Source organism: Mangifera indica, chromosome 14, assembly GCF_011075055.1.
Source record: "Mangifera indica cultivar Alphonso chromosome 14, CATAS_Mindica_2.1, whole genome shotgun sequence".
Taxonomy (NCBI): Eukaryota; Viridiplantae; Streptophyta; class Magnoliopsida; order Sapindales; family Anacardiaceae; genus Mangifera; species Mangifera indica.
The window spans coordinates 12,929,838-12,944,627 of NC_058150.1; the positions used below are offsets into that span (position 1 = coordinate 12,929,838).

The 14,790-nt window shown below is 33.4% G+C and overlaps 1 protein-coding gene across 9 annotated transcripts; it reads right to left on the bottom strand.

Annotated features, from left to right (window-relative positions):
• Positions 1-1,077: 1,077 nt before the first annotated feature.
• LOC123196985 lies at positions 1,078-5,609 on the bottom strand. Of its 9 annotated transcripts, XR_006497767.1 has the most exons (5): positions 5,282-5,609; positions 4,660-4,704; positions 3,514-3,676; positions 3,180-3,416; positions 1,078-1,758 (listed from the first exon to the last, which is right to left on the bottom strand). XR_006497767.1 is itself a non-coding variant. In XM_044611154.1 (4 exons), the coding sequence occupies exons 1-4, from the start codon at positions 5,422-5,424 to the stop codon at positions 3,575-3,577; spliced, it is 255 nt and encodes an 84-aa protein (XP_044467089.1). In that variant the 5' UTR covers positions 5,425-5,609; the 3' UTR covers positions 3,515-3,574. The 9 variants fall into 9 exon arrangements, 3 of the variants coding, with proteins under 3 accessions (XP_044467088.1, XP_044467089.1, XP_044467087.1); XR_006497768.1 differs by lacking the exon at positions 3,514-3,676 and having other exon boundaries at positions 3,180-3,344; XR_006497769.1 differs by lacking the exon at positions 3,514-3,676 and having other exon boundaries at positions 3,180-3,382.
• Between the last annotated feature and the right edge of the window lie 9,181 nt (positions 5,610-14,790).

A 14,790-nucleotide genomic window follows, 5' to 3' on the forward strand; every position in this document is an offset into this window, starting at 1 on the left:
GTAAAAAAGGAGAGCAAAAACTACATAGTTTAGGAAAATGGTGGATCAGAAACCATGAAGTCCTGAATACAAAAACTCCGTATAATAATTTTCTATGTTAAATGTCCTAATTTTAATCTCTCATGATTATATGCCATTGGATTCGAGTTGTAAAATACACTTAGCAGATGAATACAATAGTAATTAAGTATAATCTTGATGGAATTAATACTACGGTTTTAATGAAATTAATACTAAGACTTCTTAATTAGCAAATAATTTTATATTATATTATGGCTGTGATAATTAAGAGTGAACCAAAGAGAGCAAAGTACAGTTTTTTTTCTGCTTTTGGATGTAGCAACCTTAGTGGTGGAAGTTGACATTTTGGCTGGTTGTATTATCTAACTACATAATTACATATTATCTATGTATTTAATTATGTACTTAAAAGTGTGTATATCATCCCTGGTAACATTTATTAGTAGCTAATAGTAGATTTCAGAAGGCAACCATATGAAATGAATTATTATTGGAGAAAAAGGTGGAAAAAAAATTGTGCAGGGAAGTGAGATTGGAGCTGAGAAAGTACAAAAGAATGTATATAAATAATTGAAGCTTGGTGGGGAAATTCCACCCCTCTTCATCCAGTAAGCCGGGGTCAACTTATTCACTTTGCGAGTTCGTTTTTAAGTTGATCAATATGGCAAAGTGGAGAAGAAATATATTTGTATTTGACAAACAAAGCTGAGTCCATGGGGCAAGAAGGTGAGTTCTCATGAAGGCCTTCCTAATAAATGGATTTTTGATGCATTAGAGGCGCTTGGGAGTGCATTGGGGTATGAAGAAGCATTTTGTGAGCTTGAAATGATAGATCCTTATTTCATGTTAATAAATTTGACAGATAAGAGATGATATAAAACAACACTATGGCATATGAGTGTGTGCTGATAATTTGTCTAGAAGCAAATATACTACTGAAAGTGCATATTTCCCGAAGTTTGTGACATATATATGAAATTACTTCAATGGGAAGAAAGTAACAAACTAACAATTATTATGTACGTGAAATCGCATCATCTATCAGAGAGATATTAATTTGACAAGCTAGTATCTAACACTTGCAAGAATGGCACTACTTGGCAATGCCTATTTCTTTTTTTGTTTTTTTCTTTTGTTAAGTATGCATAGACAAACAAAAAGGGCAAAGAGATTTGTACAATCAAAGCTTGCCTAAATCACAAGCGGCAAAGACAGTGGAGAAAAATATGATCAACAAGGCAAACTTGATTCTCTTTTGAAAACCAGCAAAAGCAGGCCAAAGACAGGATCAAGAGAAAGCAAGCCAAAGGAAAGGAAAATGAAGACCAAAGCAAGCCAAATAAATCAGCAACAGACACAGACATCCCAAAACCAAAAAAGACAGCAGGAAAATACAGGAAACCCAACATCCCAAGAAGAAAGAACACCCAAAAGCGGGAGGCATCCCATAGACCAATTGGAAGCCAAAACTCCAAAACAGGCAGCAAGAGGAAAACAAAGACCTCCTGGTAAGGAGAGCAGCCACGAGTGCAGACCATGAAACCACCATTGGGCACACCAGGTGACAGGCAAGCATAGCATGCAAGACAGAAAGCAGCAGACTGAACTTCCAGAGCAGAGGAATGAGAGAGCAGGGCTCCAGGCAAATTGGGAAAAGAGAACTACCAGACACAAAGGCTCCAAAGACAAGCGGGAGGAGGGCAACAAAAGCAGTAAACAGCAGCCAATTCAAGAGCACTACAAGAAAAATGGTTTTTAACATGAGCAAAACTAGTAGATAAAACTCCATTTCCCATGGTTAAAGATTATTAACGACCGAAAAAATCCTGTTGTTGACCGTTGTTATAACCTCCACCGCTAAAAGTATTAATGAAGGAAAGAAAAGTCTCATCGTTAATATAAATAATGAGAGGTATAAATCTTGTCATTAAAAATAGTAATATTAACAATGAATATCCTCGTTGTTATAACAATATATCGATCACTAAATATAATATCAATGATGAATATCCCTATTGTCATAATAATATTTATTAGTCATTAAACATAATATCAATAATGAATATCCCTATTATTATAACAATATTTATCCGTCACTAAATATAATATCAATGATAAATATCCCCATCATTATAATAATATTGATAATAAAAATTTTGATTCTCCAAATATAATCATTAACTTTGATTATGTTCTAATTACAATTATCTAAAAGTCTTTATATAATCCATAATTATAAAAAATATGAAAAAAAAACTATACATTTCCTATTATAGTAATCTCTCCCTCTAATCTATGTATCACATACAATCAAGTGTTTTATGATTTATTTGTATTTTTAAGTACCTAAAAATTATGAAGAGAGAAGATACAATTAAAATGTGCATAGCATACATGCACACACACACACACACACATTTAAACATATATTTTTTTCTCACAAACTAATTATCAAACAAAGTAAAGAAAACCAAAACAGATTGAATCAACTATAATGTCTATCCTACCAAATTAATAATCATGAAAAAAATCCTACCAAGCCACCAAATGTTTTCATAAAGTGTCACAAGTCCTTAACCTCAACAGTATTTGACAAAATCCTTCTGAAAAATCTTTGAAAAGCATTATAAACCCAAATTATACTCTAAAAAGCAATAAATGAACCATGTGGGGACCGAGTCAAACAAGAAGAAATCCCTAATACTCTGAAAAAAATTTTCCTCACACAATCATGAAACTTTGTATTGCACAAAACAAAACATGAGAAAAGGACATGATAAAAGCCCATGTGCATTATCAGAGTACTAGACATTAGCAAGAAATCCTTGAGGAAGTTGCTAGCATTGTCCTGTACTTGAGTAAAGATCATAGCATATGTACAAATTAATCACTTAATTAGCATGTCCAAAATTTTCAAGTAAAGATCATAGAAAGCAGTGTTAGTTAAGAATTAATCATCAGTGAAGAGGAACTAACACAATGCTCTAATTACTAAACCAGTATAAATAGATCGATGCATAACCATAATGTAACAAAGTTTTGAGATACAAACATCTATTCTCTAGCAAAAGGCAAATTAGTTTATGAAGGTTTTTTTTTTGGGTAAGTGGTTGAGGAAGTATTATAAAGAACAGGAGAAAAGGTTCAAACAAGTATACCTCTTAAGCCTCAAGTAGTCAGATCCCACATCAACAAATGGTTGTCAGTGCCCCCAGTCACCAATTTGCATTTTCTTCTCAATAAAGCAGATGCTAGGGCCAGCGCATTTTCATTCACCTGCAGCATCTATACTTTGTCCTTTGGAGTTGCCACTTGTTTCAAGGCTATGCAAGAGCAGCAATGCGATTTTTGTGAGAACCCCCTTGTAATGATGGATGGACAGCAAAGTTTATGCTCTACTCAAAATCATAATGGTTATTACTATCACCATGACCGAAACCCCAGAAAAAAAATAAAAAAAGCAGGACACATGCAATGGAAAAAGCACATCACCTGTAGAAACATCATTGTAGTATTTTAGAGCACAATCAAGATTCACAGGTTAAATTTCCTATTATGATAATCTCTTCCTACAGTAAAAATTAAATATTGTTACAAGTAACATAAGAATCCATGTATATCTAGTGTTTCATGCTTGACTTGTATCTTCAAGTACCTACAAATTGTGAAGAGAGATTAACAATCCAAAAATAACTACATAAAGCAAATGAAGAAATGACTGAAGCATTACCATATCAAATATGAACATTGTACCACCCTTCTTCCATGATGAAACGAGAGCGTGCATTTAATAGATTAATGAGATCAAGATTATCAAAATTACATTCCCCACAGTCACAAATTATGCATATGCTATTACAATATCATCAAATGTCTTATATGTTCACATTTAAATTAATTCCCACGCCTGATTCAATTTTGTACACTTAACAGGACCATATTTGAATCTTTCAGCTCTGCAGCACATTTTGAATGCTATCATTCATCACTGATCATAGTAAAAGATAATCATCAAGGATTATGCAAATATAACTGCAAATAATTTTCAATAATTCACTGCAGGGAGATTTCTATGAAATGCCAAAAACAGAATTTTTAACTTGATTGAAAGGGCTAGACTGCCGGAGCTCTAGTGATTATAACAGGATAAAATTTAAACAAAGAAGCGGGTTTCATATATGCTTAACCCAAAAAAAAAAAAAAAAGCAAATTAATGGTTTCTGATCAGCAGCTTTGTGTAGCAGTTTTTACAAGCAATGGTCTAACTCTTTGTATTCACCACAACCTCACATGATACTTTTGTCTCTCACATGATACTTTTGTTTGTTAAACAATTTCAAACACCAATATCAAAGCATCAGAGCATTTTACTATGCCACACTCATAAATTGCAAAAATGGAAGAAATACAAAAAGGAAATTATTCTAGAAAAATAATATGAAAAAGCAAAATCAAGACATGAACCAGAAATGAACGGTCTCCCATCAATAATAATAATATTTTAACCTTCTATTCTCAGAACAACAACAAAGGCAGTAATACATTGGCCGTCATTCCCATTTATGTTTAAAAAACAACTACTAGATGCCAAGCTGTCTATGAATCTTTAAAAAGACAAAAAAAAGCGTTAATACGGACCTGCTTGTTTGCAAAAATGAGAACAACATCTCTTGATTCCTCTTCCTGCCAAAAGAGTCAGAAACTTATAACAGAGACTAAGATATTGGATGAAAACTCAAAAAGTATGCATCAGTAAGGCATTTAAATAGTCAACAAGGTTAACATAAAGGTAAAGGCACTAACAGCAAAGACTAATTATTTTATTAGTTTTTAATTAGAGTACCAAAAAAAAAAAATCACAGAATGGGGAAACAAAAAGGAAAAGACATGCCAAAACCTGTGATACGTCTTAATAGCTATCATTCATATGATACAACATCCTTAATATATAAGAAAGGATAGATTAACCAATAAAAATACCAGTAATTATACATAAAAATTTGCTTCTATATCATATCAAGAATTCAAAGGCTTCCTTTACATCATTATTTAAAAAAAAAATTAGGAGCAAACCCTGGCCATAGTCCATATTAGCTACCAGGGTTTTAAAAAAGCTAAGAGAACGATAAAACCACCAATCCAAATAATAGGATTGACTTTGATGGAACAAAGCTGTTGAAACCTAGAAAAAGATAAAACCCCCGGCATCAAAACCAATCAATGCTGAAACCTAAAAAAACACATAAAAATGAGGATTTACCAATTTCTGTTCGATTTTCGGTCAGATATTGTTCTCGTCGTCGTCGGTTGGTCGGTCGTCCTTTCCGTTCGTCGCCTGGTCTCCGTCAGTCTGATTTCGTCTCTCCTCATCGTCCGTCGATCGTTCCTCATCTTGATTATCATAGCACATTCTCGTTTGTTCCACTTAGTTGGTCGCCACTCGCTCGGTCGTTGCCGGTCGCTGATTTTGTGAGATTTCAGGAATAATGCACTGGGTTGGGACAGACCGGAGTGGAGCTGGAGAATGGAAATTGGAAAATTAATTCGATATTATTTGGACAAATGGAACAGAAATTGGTATGGATATTTTGATTATGTAATGGTTTTTAAGTTAATTTATATATTTTAATTAAAATTTGTTAGGAATAGATAATTATTATATTTAATTAAAAATAATAAAAAATTATTAAAAATTATTTTATTTAAATATCTTTAAATATAATTATTTTTAAATATTTTTATATTATTTATTATATTAATTAAAAATAAATTTATTTTTATCTCAAAAAATTAATAAATAATAATATAATTATAATAAAATTAATATTATCTTATAAATCTTTAAACACTTAAAATGAAGTGATAATCAGATTACTATTTATATTACTTATTATATCAGTATTAGTAATAAAAAAATATTTTAATATTTTATTATTGATAAATAAAATAAAAAAAATAAAATATAAATTATCAAGATAATCTTTAAATACTGAAACCAAATCACCGTAAAAGTCATCAAAAATGCAATTAGGCAGCCTCCACTTGAACTTAATTTGGTCATCACCCGCCAGATTCTTCACTATGGACAGACTCACAACCCTCTCTCTGATGATATTGGAGATTGCCTTCACAATAATAGCAGGCTCTTTCTTTCATTAGAGATACAACCACGGTTCCTCTCAGTACAAATGGCATGGACAGTGGCAGCCAAACTCAGCTTACCCATATAGCGCTGCAGACTGTGAAATCCAACTCCTCCCATCTTTATCAATAAAGTTAGACCAAGACTCAACACTACACCCAATACTATTTAACAAAAGGATACTCCTCAAAATTCTAAAGTTATAGCGCAACTAAAGAAAAGATGATCAATCGATTCCGCTTGAGATTTACAAAAGCAACATAAAGGGTTATTGACAATGTCCAACCTCAACAACTTATCTTTGGTTTGAAGCCTATTCCTCATGGCTAACCAAAGAATTACCTAGTGAAAGGGAATAAAACCATTGAACAAAAGAAGATTTACCCAACTAACAGTAGGCTTACAAAGTCTCTCAAGATGTTCCACGTCGTTCTAATATTAAACTTGCCTGCAATGTTAAAACCACACTTAACCATGTCAACCACACCCCAACACCCCCACTTGTCTGCCTCTCTCCCCCTCCCCCTCCCAAAAGGCACATTCAAGAGCGTATTTCGAATCTTTCTAAGCTCCCAAGAAGAAGCATGAGGCCAAAATCAAACACCATTTCTAATAATTTTACTCACACTCTCATATTTTTTTATACTGGAGTTGTTGAGGACCCTTTGCCCATACTTTTCAATGAAAGGCCCAGAAGGATGCACATTATCGAACCAAAAGGAGATGTCCTTGCCATTCCCCACCACATAAAAAGTATGCTTTGTCACCAAATTTCTCAATTTAAGAAGACCCCTCCAAGTACAAGAGCTAATTTAGGAAGACTTGATATCCCAAAAAGACTTTTCTTTGATACAGTTGAAATATCGAATGGCTTAAGAGAGAGGTTGAATTAGGCAATTTAAAATAATCTTTATCAAATTAAAGAATTTAATCAATTTAATAAATGATGACTATTTTCAATGCAATTTGTAATTATTTCAAGATATATTGCAAAAAAATCAATACAATCAAAACAACATAACACAAATTATAAGTTTAAGGGAAGAGAAAATTAAACAAGTTATGCATAGTAGTTTGACGCAACCTGACTATTAATTCTTGGTTGACAAAACCCTAACCAAACTGTTATTCATAATGCAAATAACTTTCAAGGTACTATTAACTTTTATAAGTATTATAACTCATTTTCTCTCACTAGATATCTCTAGTCTCTCCAAGAGTGAACCTTACTCTTTTATAATGCAAATTTTTGTATGAATTCAAAATATAATCTCTCTCAAAGAATATATACATAAATTTATACTTAGTACAACTCATTACAAATCAAATCAAAAAGTATATAAACAATAGTTTTGATTAAAGAAAAAGATTTGCAAGTGAATAGCTCAAAATTGATTTGGTCTCAAATATATGAAAGTTTTTTATGGCAAAAGTCATTCCCAAGTGGATTTGATTAGGTTTATAAAAGATAAAATGAGGAAAGTTACCATTGTGCACAAAATTAATAGTTTTAATTTACCAAAAAACTCAAAATTTGGGGGGATCAGATGTAATTCGGTCAATCAGATGTGACATGACACTAGTTATCAAAAAATTTATAGCACAATTCAATCGATCAAAAGAAATTAGGTCAATTGGATTTTTGAAAGCTAAAATACATAGTTTCTGGATAATTCAAAAGCCATTATTCAAAAATTTGGTTGGTCAAATTTGGTCAATCAAATTTTATTATTTTTGACCCTTGAAGTTTTGAAAAATAACAATTTCTCCCTTAAACTTTAAAAAATAATAATTTAACCCATTTTTGAAAACTCTTTTAAAACCAGTTTTGAGATATGAAAATATAATTTACAAAACTTTATAATTTCAAATGAGTTATTCAAATTTGATAAAAAACGATATTTTAATCCAAAATTTTAAAAGATATGGAAAATATCAATTTAACCTGTTTTTGGAAAACTTATTCTAACCCTAAATTAGGATATCATATTTTAGTTTACAAAACTTCATAATTTCAGATAGGGCATTGGAATTTGATAAAAATTATTTAATTCATTAAGTTTGAAAAATGACAATTTACCCCAAAATATGAAAGATATGAAACAAAATTTTGTGAGAGCTTTCACTTGCAAATAAATATCTTAATCAAAGCAAATGCTTCAAGATTACAAACATATATACCTAAACTTGAATTTTTCTTCAAATTTTTAAAAATTCTTCACTTGAGTCTTATCTTTCATTTTCATCTTGATATTCCTTTAAGTGTATTAGATAAGTTTTTGCAATCTAAAGTCACACTCAAGTAAAGGGGATATTAATTAAAATAGGCAAGAGGATTCTCGCCTAAACCTTTTTCGGCAACAATTACTCTGTTTTACCTTTTTAAGCAAATCATTTTTTTCATTCCAAAAATATCCCTAATCTAATTTTTCAAATGCAACGCTTGCTTTTCACCGATTAATTTATTCCTATCATAAAAATCATTAATATTAGATTAAGATTAAATTACCTGAAATAAATAAAATTTATAAATTAAAAAAAGGATTAATATTTATAAAATAATTTATTTTTATATATAAAAAATAATGGATATATAAAAAATAATAAGTTTTTCTTTAAATTATCTGTAATGAAAAATAGATTAAATTTTATTTTTATAAAATAATTGAAGTGAATTTGGATATTTATAAAATAATCTATTAAATAATATATATTTATAAAATAATCTATTTTTATAAAATAGATAAAATTTTATTTTTATAAAAACAGGTTGCAATGAATTTGGTAAAAGGTGCGTGAATTTGGTAAGGGGTGCAGCACTCTGGTAAGGGGTGCGGGTGCGTGCGTGGAGGGTGCGACAATTTCTGAAAGGGTGTGACATTTGCTGGAAGGGTGCGTGGAAGGTGCGGCAATTTCTGAAAGGGTGCGTGGAAGGTGCGACAATTTCTGAAAGGGTGTGGCAATTGTTGAAAGGGTGTGTGGAGGGTGCGACAATTTTTGAAAGGGTGCGTGGAAGGGTGCGACAATTTTCTGAAAGGTGCAGGAATTATAAAAGGGGTGCATGAAAATAATAAACACAAAACGGGTGTATAAAAATACAAACGGGTGCGTGACAATGTGAAAGGGTGAGTGAAAATACAAAATGAGTGCGTAAAAATACAAACGGATGCGTGAAAATATAAAACGGTTGCGTAAAAATACAAACATGTGCGTGAAATTGTGAAGGGGTGCGTGAAAATACAAAACGGGTGCGTGAAAGGGTGCGGCAAGCATTGCGGGTGCCTGGAAGGGTGCGACAATTACTGAAATGGTGCGTGGAGGGTGCGACAATTTTCTGAAAGGTGCAGAAATTATAAAAGGGGTGCGTGAAAATAATAAACACAAAACGGGTATATAAAAATACAAACGGGTGCGTGACAATATGAAGAGGTGAGTGAAAATACAAAACGAGTGCGTAAAAATACAAACGGGTGCGTGAAATTGTGTAGGGGTGCGTGAAAATACAAAACGGGTGCGTAAAAATACAAACAGTTGCGTGAAATTGTGAAGTGGTGTGTGAAAATACAAAACAGATGCGTAAAAATATAAACAAGTACGTGAAATTGTGAAGGGGTGTGTAAAAATATAAACGGATGCGTGAAAATGTGAAGGGGTGCGTGAAAATATAAACGAGTGCGGGAAAAATAAAAGAGGTGTGGGAAAATTATAAAAAGGGTACAAGAGAATTATAATATATATTATATTTTATTAATATATATTATATTTTTATTATATTAATATAATATATTTATAATATAAATATATTATATTTATAATATATAATAATTAATATTTATTAATATATTTATAATATAAATATATTATATTTATAATATATATTAATATAATATATATATAATATAAATATAACAGCTAGGTGATGAACCCAATGTAAAGGGGTGCGGGAGGAGAAATTTCTCCCGCACCCCTTTTTATAACCCCGCACCCCTTTATAAATTATAAAGGGGTGCAGGGAAAACTGGCGTGTGCGCGCTACGTGCGGGTGCGGGGGCCTCAGCGCGCGCACCCGCACGCACGCAGCGCCAGAGCGCGCGCACCCGCTCGCACGTACACGCACCCCTTACCAAAGTCCCGCACCCTTTACCAAATTCTCGCACCTGCATCCGCACCCTTTGTTATATTATATAAATATTATATATTAATATAATATATTATATTAATATTATTTTATAAAATATTAATCTGTTTTTTAATTTATAAATATTACGGTAGTTTAATCTTAATGTTTTTCGTGAAAGGAAAGCAAATAATCGAGAAAATGCTACGGTAAAGTGAGAAATTAGAATAAAGGTATTTTTGAAATGAAAACAACGGTTTACTTAAAATATAAAAATTGTTGCCGCACCCTTTCAGTAAGTCCTGCACCCTTTCAGAAACTGCCGCACCCTTTCAGTAAGTCCCGAACCCTTTCAGAAACTGCCCCACCCTTTCAGAAATGGTCGTACCCTGTAAGCAATTGCAGCACCATTATTTGCGGGAATTGCTGAACGGGTGCGGGAATTGCTGAAAGGGTGCTGCAATTGGCTAAAGGGTGCGGGAATTGGTGAAGGGGTGCGGCAATTTGCCGAAAGGGTGCGGGTGTCGCGCGCGCCCGCACAAACATCGCCAGCGCTAGGCCGCCCGCACGCACGCACCAGCGATAGGGCGCCCGCACGCACCAGAGTGCGCGCGCCCGCCCGCACGCACCAGCGCGCGCGCCTGCCCGCACGCACCGGAGCACGCGCACCCGCACCCCTTACCAAATCCACGCACCCCTTGCCAAATTCACTGCAACCTGTTTTTGTAAAAATAAAATTTAATCTATTTTATAAAAATAGATTATATTATAAATATATATTATTTAATAGATTATTTTATAAAATATGTTATTTTATAAATATCCAAATTCACTTCAATTATTTTATAAAAATAAAATTTTTATATATTTTTCATTACAAATAATTTAAAGAAAAACTTATCATTTTTTATATATCCATTATTTTTTATATATATAAATAAATTATTTTTTAAATAATAATCCCTTTTTTAATTTATAAATTTTATTTATTTCAGATAATTTAATCTTAATCTAATATTAATGATTTTCGTGGTAGGAATGAATTAATCGGGGAAAGTCACGCATTGAATTTGAAAAATTAGATCAGGGATATTTTTGGAATGAAAAAGATGATTTGCTTAGAAAGGTAAAACAAAGTATTTGTTGCCGAAAAAGGTTTAGGCGGGAATCCGCTTGCCTATTTTAATTAATATCCCCAAGTAAAGTCATCTATCAATATGTTTAAATATATATTAATTTCTTATTATCAACATAATAGCATAATAACTCCTTAAGGCAACAATAGTTAGCATAAACTCATTTAAGGCATATGGACTTGTAATTCTTGTTCACGATATTCCAAATTGGCCAAGTCATTGTCACTTAGTTCCAATCCTTGGTACAAACTATCCCCAAGCCCCTTTCCTCTTTAGGAACACAAATATCCTCTCAAGCCACCTTGGCCCTAAAAGAGCAAGAGTCCGTTCCTATCCAAAAAAAGGCTCTAAGCTTACTCTCCATTTCCAGATGAACTTTCATAAGGAGGAAAAATATAGAGGACCAATAGACTTGAATATTAAACAAGATGGACTTTATAAGGGTGAGATGGCCTACAAAAGAGAGAAATTTGCTTCTCCATGAATTGATTCTCCCACAAATTCTATTAGTAAGAGGCTGACAATCATTTCCATTGATTATAGAGAGGCCAAGAAGAGTTCCAAGGTACTTGAAAGGAATGGTTCCATCAACAAAACCTTTGTCCCTCAAATAAATCTTGATATTGCCATCCCTCTTACCAGAGCAATAAAAATAACTCTTGAGCTTATTAGCTTACAATCTCAATCAATTACCAAATAAATCAAGGGCATTAAGGAGACAATTAATCGACTTCTTAGCCACCTTGCAAAAGGTCATCCATGAAGTAAAGGTGAGATAATTTCAAATTATGGAATTTGAAGCAAGGGTCCAAGGAAGCTTTATTCAAGAGACGGAATAACACCTCTATAGCAATAATAAACAAATAAGGGGATATAGGGTCCCCTTGCCTAAGGCCTCTAGAGCTCCCAAAAAAGCCAACAAGCTCCCTATTCACATTAATGGAAAACCGAGGCAAAGTAATGCATTTGACAATCTAGTGAATGATCAAACTAGGAAAACCAAGAACTTTAGGAGAAGCTAAGAGAAAATCCCATCTCATCGAATAAAAGGCTTTCTTAATATCAATCTTTAGAATGCAATTTTCTACTTTCCCCATAGATTTATGGTAATTGTTGAGAAGGTCTTGGCATTATAAGATGTTATCCCCAATTTTCCGACTCCAACAAAAGCCACTTGATTTTGGCTTATAATGAGAGGCAACACTTTCTTGATTCTATTAGCCATGATTATTGTAATGCACTTGTAGATAGTAATGCAACAATAGATAGGCCAAAAATCATTACAAGTCGAGGGATTAAGGCCTTTCAAGACAACGACAATAGAAGTGCAACTAATTTCTTTAAGGAGCTCCCCCAAAGAGAAGAAATCTTCAATAGCCTCCACCACCTCATCCCCAACCATGCTCCAAACTTTCTTAAAGAGCAAAACTCCAAAATCATCAGGACTCGAGGCCTTATTATTAGGAAAGCTAAACAAAGTTTTTTCAATTTCATCTTTTGTGACCTCATCCACTAACATCCTAGCCAAGTCCATAGGAATTTTGTTGCCAATAACCTCACCAAGGCCATCCAAACCATTATGCCGCCCCTCATCTTTGAAAAGAGATTCAAAATAATTGACAAGCTCCTTTTTAATGCTATCTGGGTCACTCACCTTACTACCATCCATTCTAGAAAGCTTAGAAATTTTGTTGTTATTTCTTTTCCCATTGATACATTTGAAAAAGAAACTTGTATTCCCATCACCTTCCTTAAGCCAACGAATTCTTGATTTTTGCATAGCCAAGGATTCCTTTGCCTTGTTCAACTTAATGTATTTTTCCAGCAAAACATGCTCTAAAGAAATTGATTCACCATTGAAAGGGTCATTCCCAAGTGATCTTTGGGCTACCAAAAGTTCCCTTCTAGCCTTTTGACCTTTTCAGAAATATTCCAAAATTCTTTCTCATTAAACTTCTTTAACTCTACTTTTACGATTTTGAGTTTGAAGACCACACAAAACATCGAACACCCTGACATGTAAGAATTCCAAACTTTCTTCATTGAAGGAATGAAGTTTTCATGCTCTGCCCACATGTTGAAAAATTTGAAGGGAATCCTTCTTCTTCTCTCCATAATCCCACCCGAAACAATACAAGAGCAATGATCTGAGAGAAAATTAGGCTCAAAAGAAGCCATTGAATTTGGAAAAGCACACAACCAAGCCTCATTCACCAAGGCTCTATCAAGCTCACAACAAATCTTTCTATTCCCTTCCCTTTTATTTGACAAAGTGAAGAGATTGCCCACAAAACTAAGATTGTCAAGGTTAGCTTCATTGCACATATTATTAAGATCATCAACATAGGAGTTTCTACCATTAATCCCACCGCATTTTTCCAAATCAAAGCAAATAGAATTAAAATCACTGATAACAAGCCAAAGCACATCTTCAATAAAGTTAGCATCTTCCATAATTTCCTTCCAAAGAGCTTTCCTTTTGGAAGGAGAATTAAAAGCATAGACAAAGGTGAAAAAGAAGTGAAGAGGAGGCCCATCAATCTTGATATCACACAACATGGATTGAGATGACACTCTAATGGCATTAAGGGTCACTCTATCCTCATTCTACCAAATCCAAATTCTCCCCGGTCCACGGTGGGAAAAATTATTACAAAGATCCCATTTGTCACCAAAATTCTTTTTAATTTTTTCAATATTATCACTATAAACTTTAGTCTCTAAGAGACAAAAAATGTCCAACTTTAAATCCAAAAACCATTTGGAAATATCTTTTTGTTTTAGTGGGGAAATTAATTCCCCTAATGTTCGAACATCCAAGACTAAACATGATTAAGATGAGGAGAAGATGTGGTACCCGATCCAGCCAAAGCCTTCACTTTCTTTTCCTTCTTCTTACTTTTCTTGTTTTCCATAAGCTCCTTTTCATCAACCATAACAAGCTTTCGGAATTGGAGAATGGTCGGAGAAGGAGAAACCTAAACAAAGTTTTCATGATTTGCATCTTCATTGTTGCAAGTTTCACTAACATCGGCAGGAGATTGCGCCTCTGCAGGAAACTTGGGAGGGGAAATAGTTGCTGATCCTTTAGAGGGATTTTTGATTTTTCCCTTTTTGATCTTAGGCGACAAAGACCAGGAGGTTCATTTTCCAGAGAGTCGCTCCCTTGCTTTTGCACCGAACACTCCCTAGATTTCCCCATGACATTTTTAGCATCAACACCTTTTTCTTCTTTGTCTATAGTTTCCATTGACAGAATCTTATCCTTCCCAGCAACCATCTGATGGTAGCCGTCGGAAATCTTATTCTTATTCTCATTATCACCCCCCTTCACATCACCGCCTGATGCCTATTTTTACTCCCAGTTTTACTTC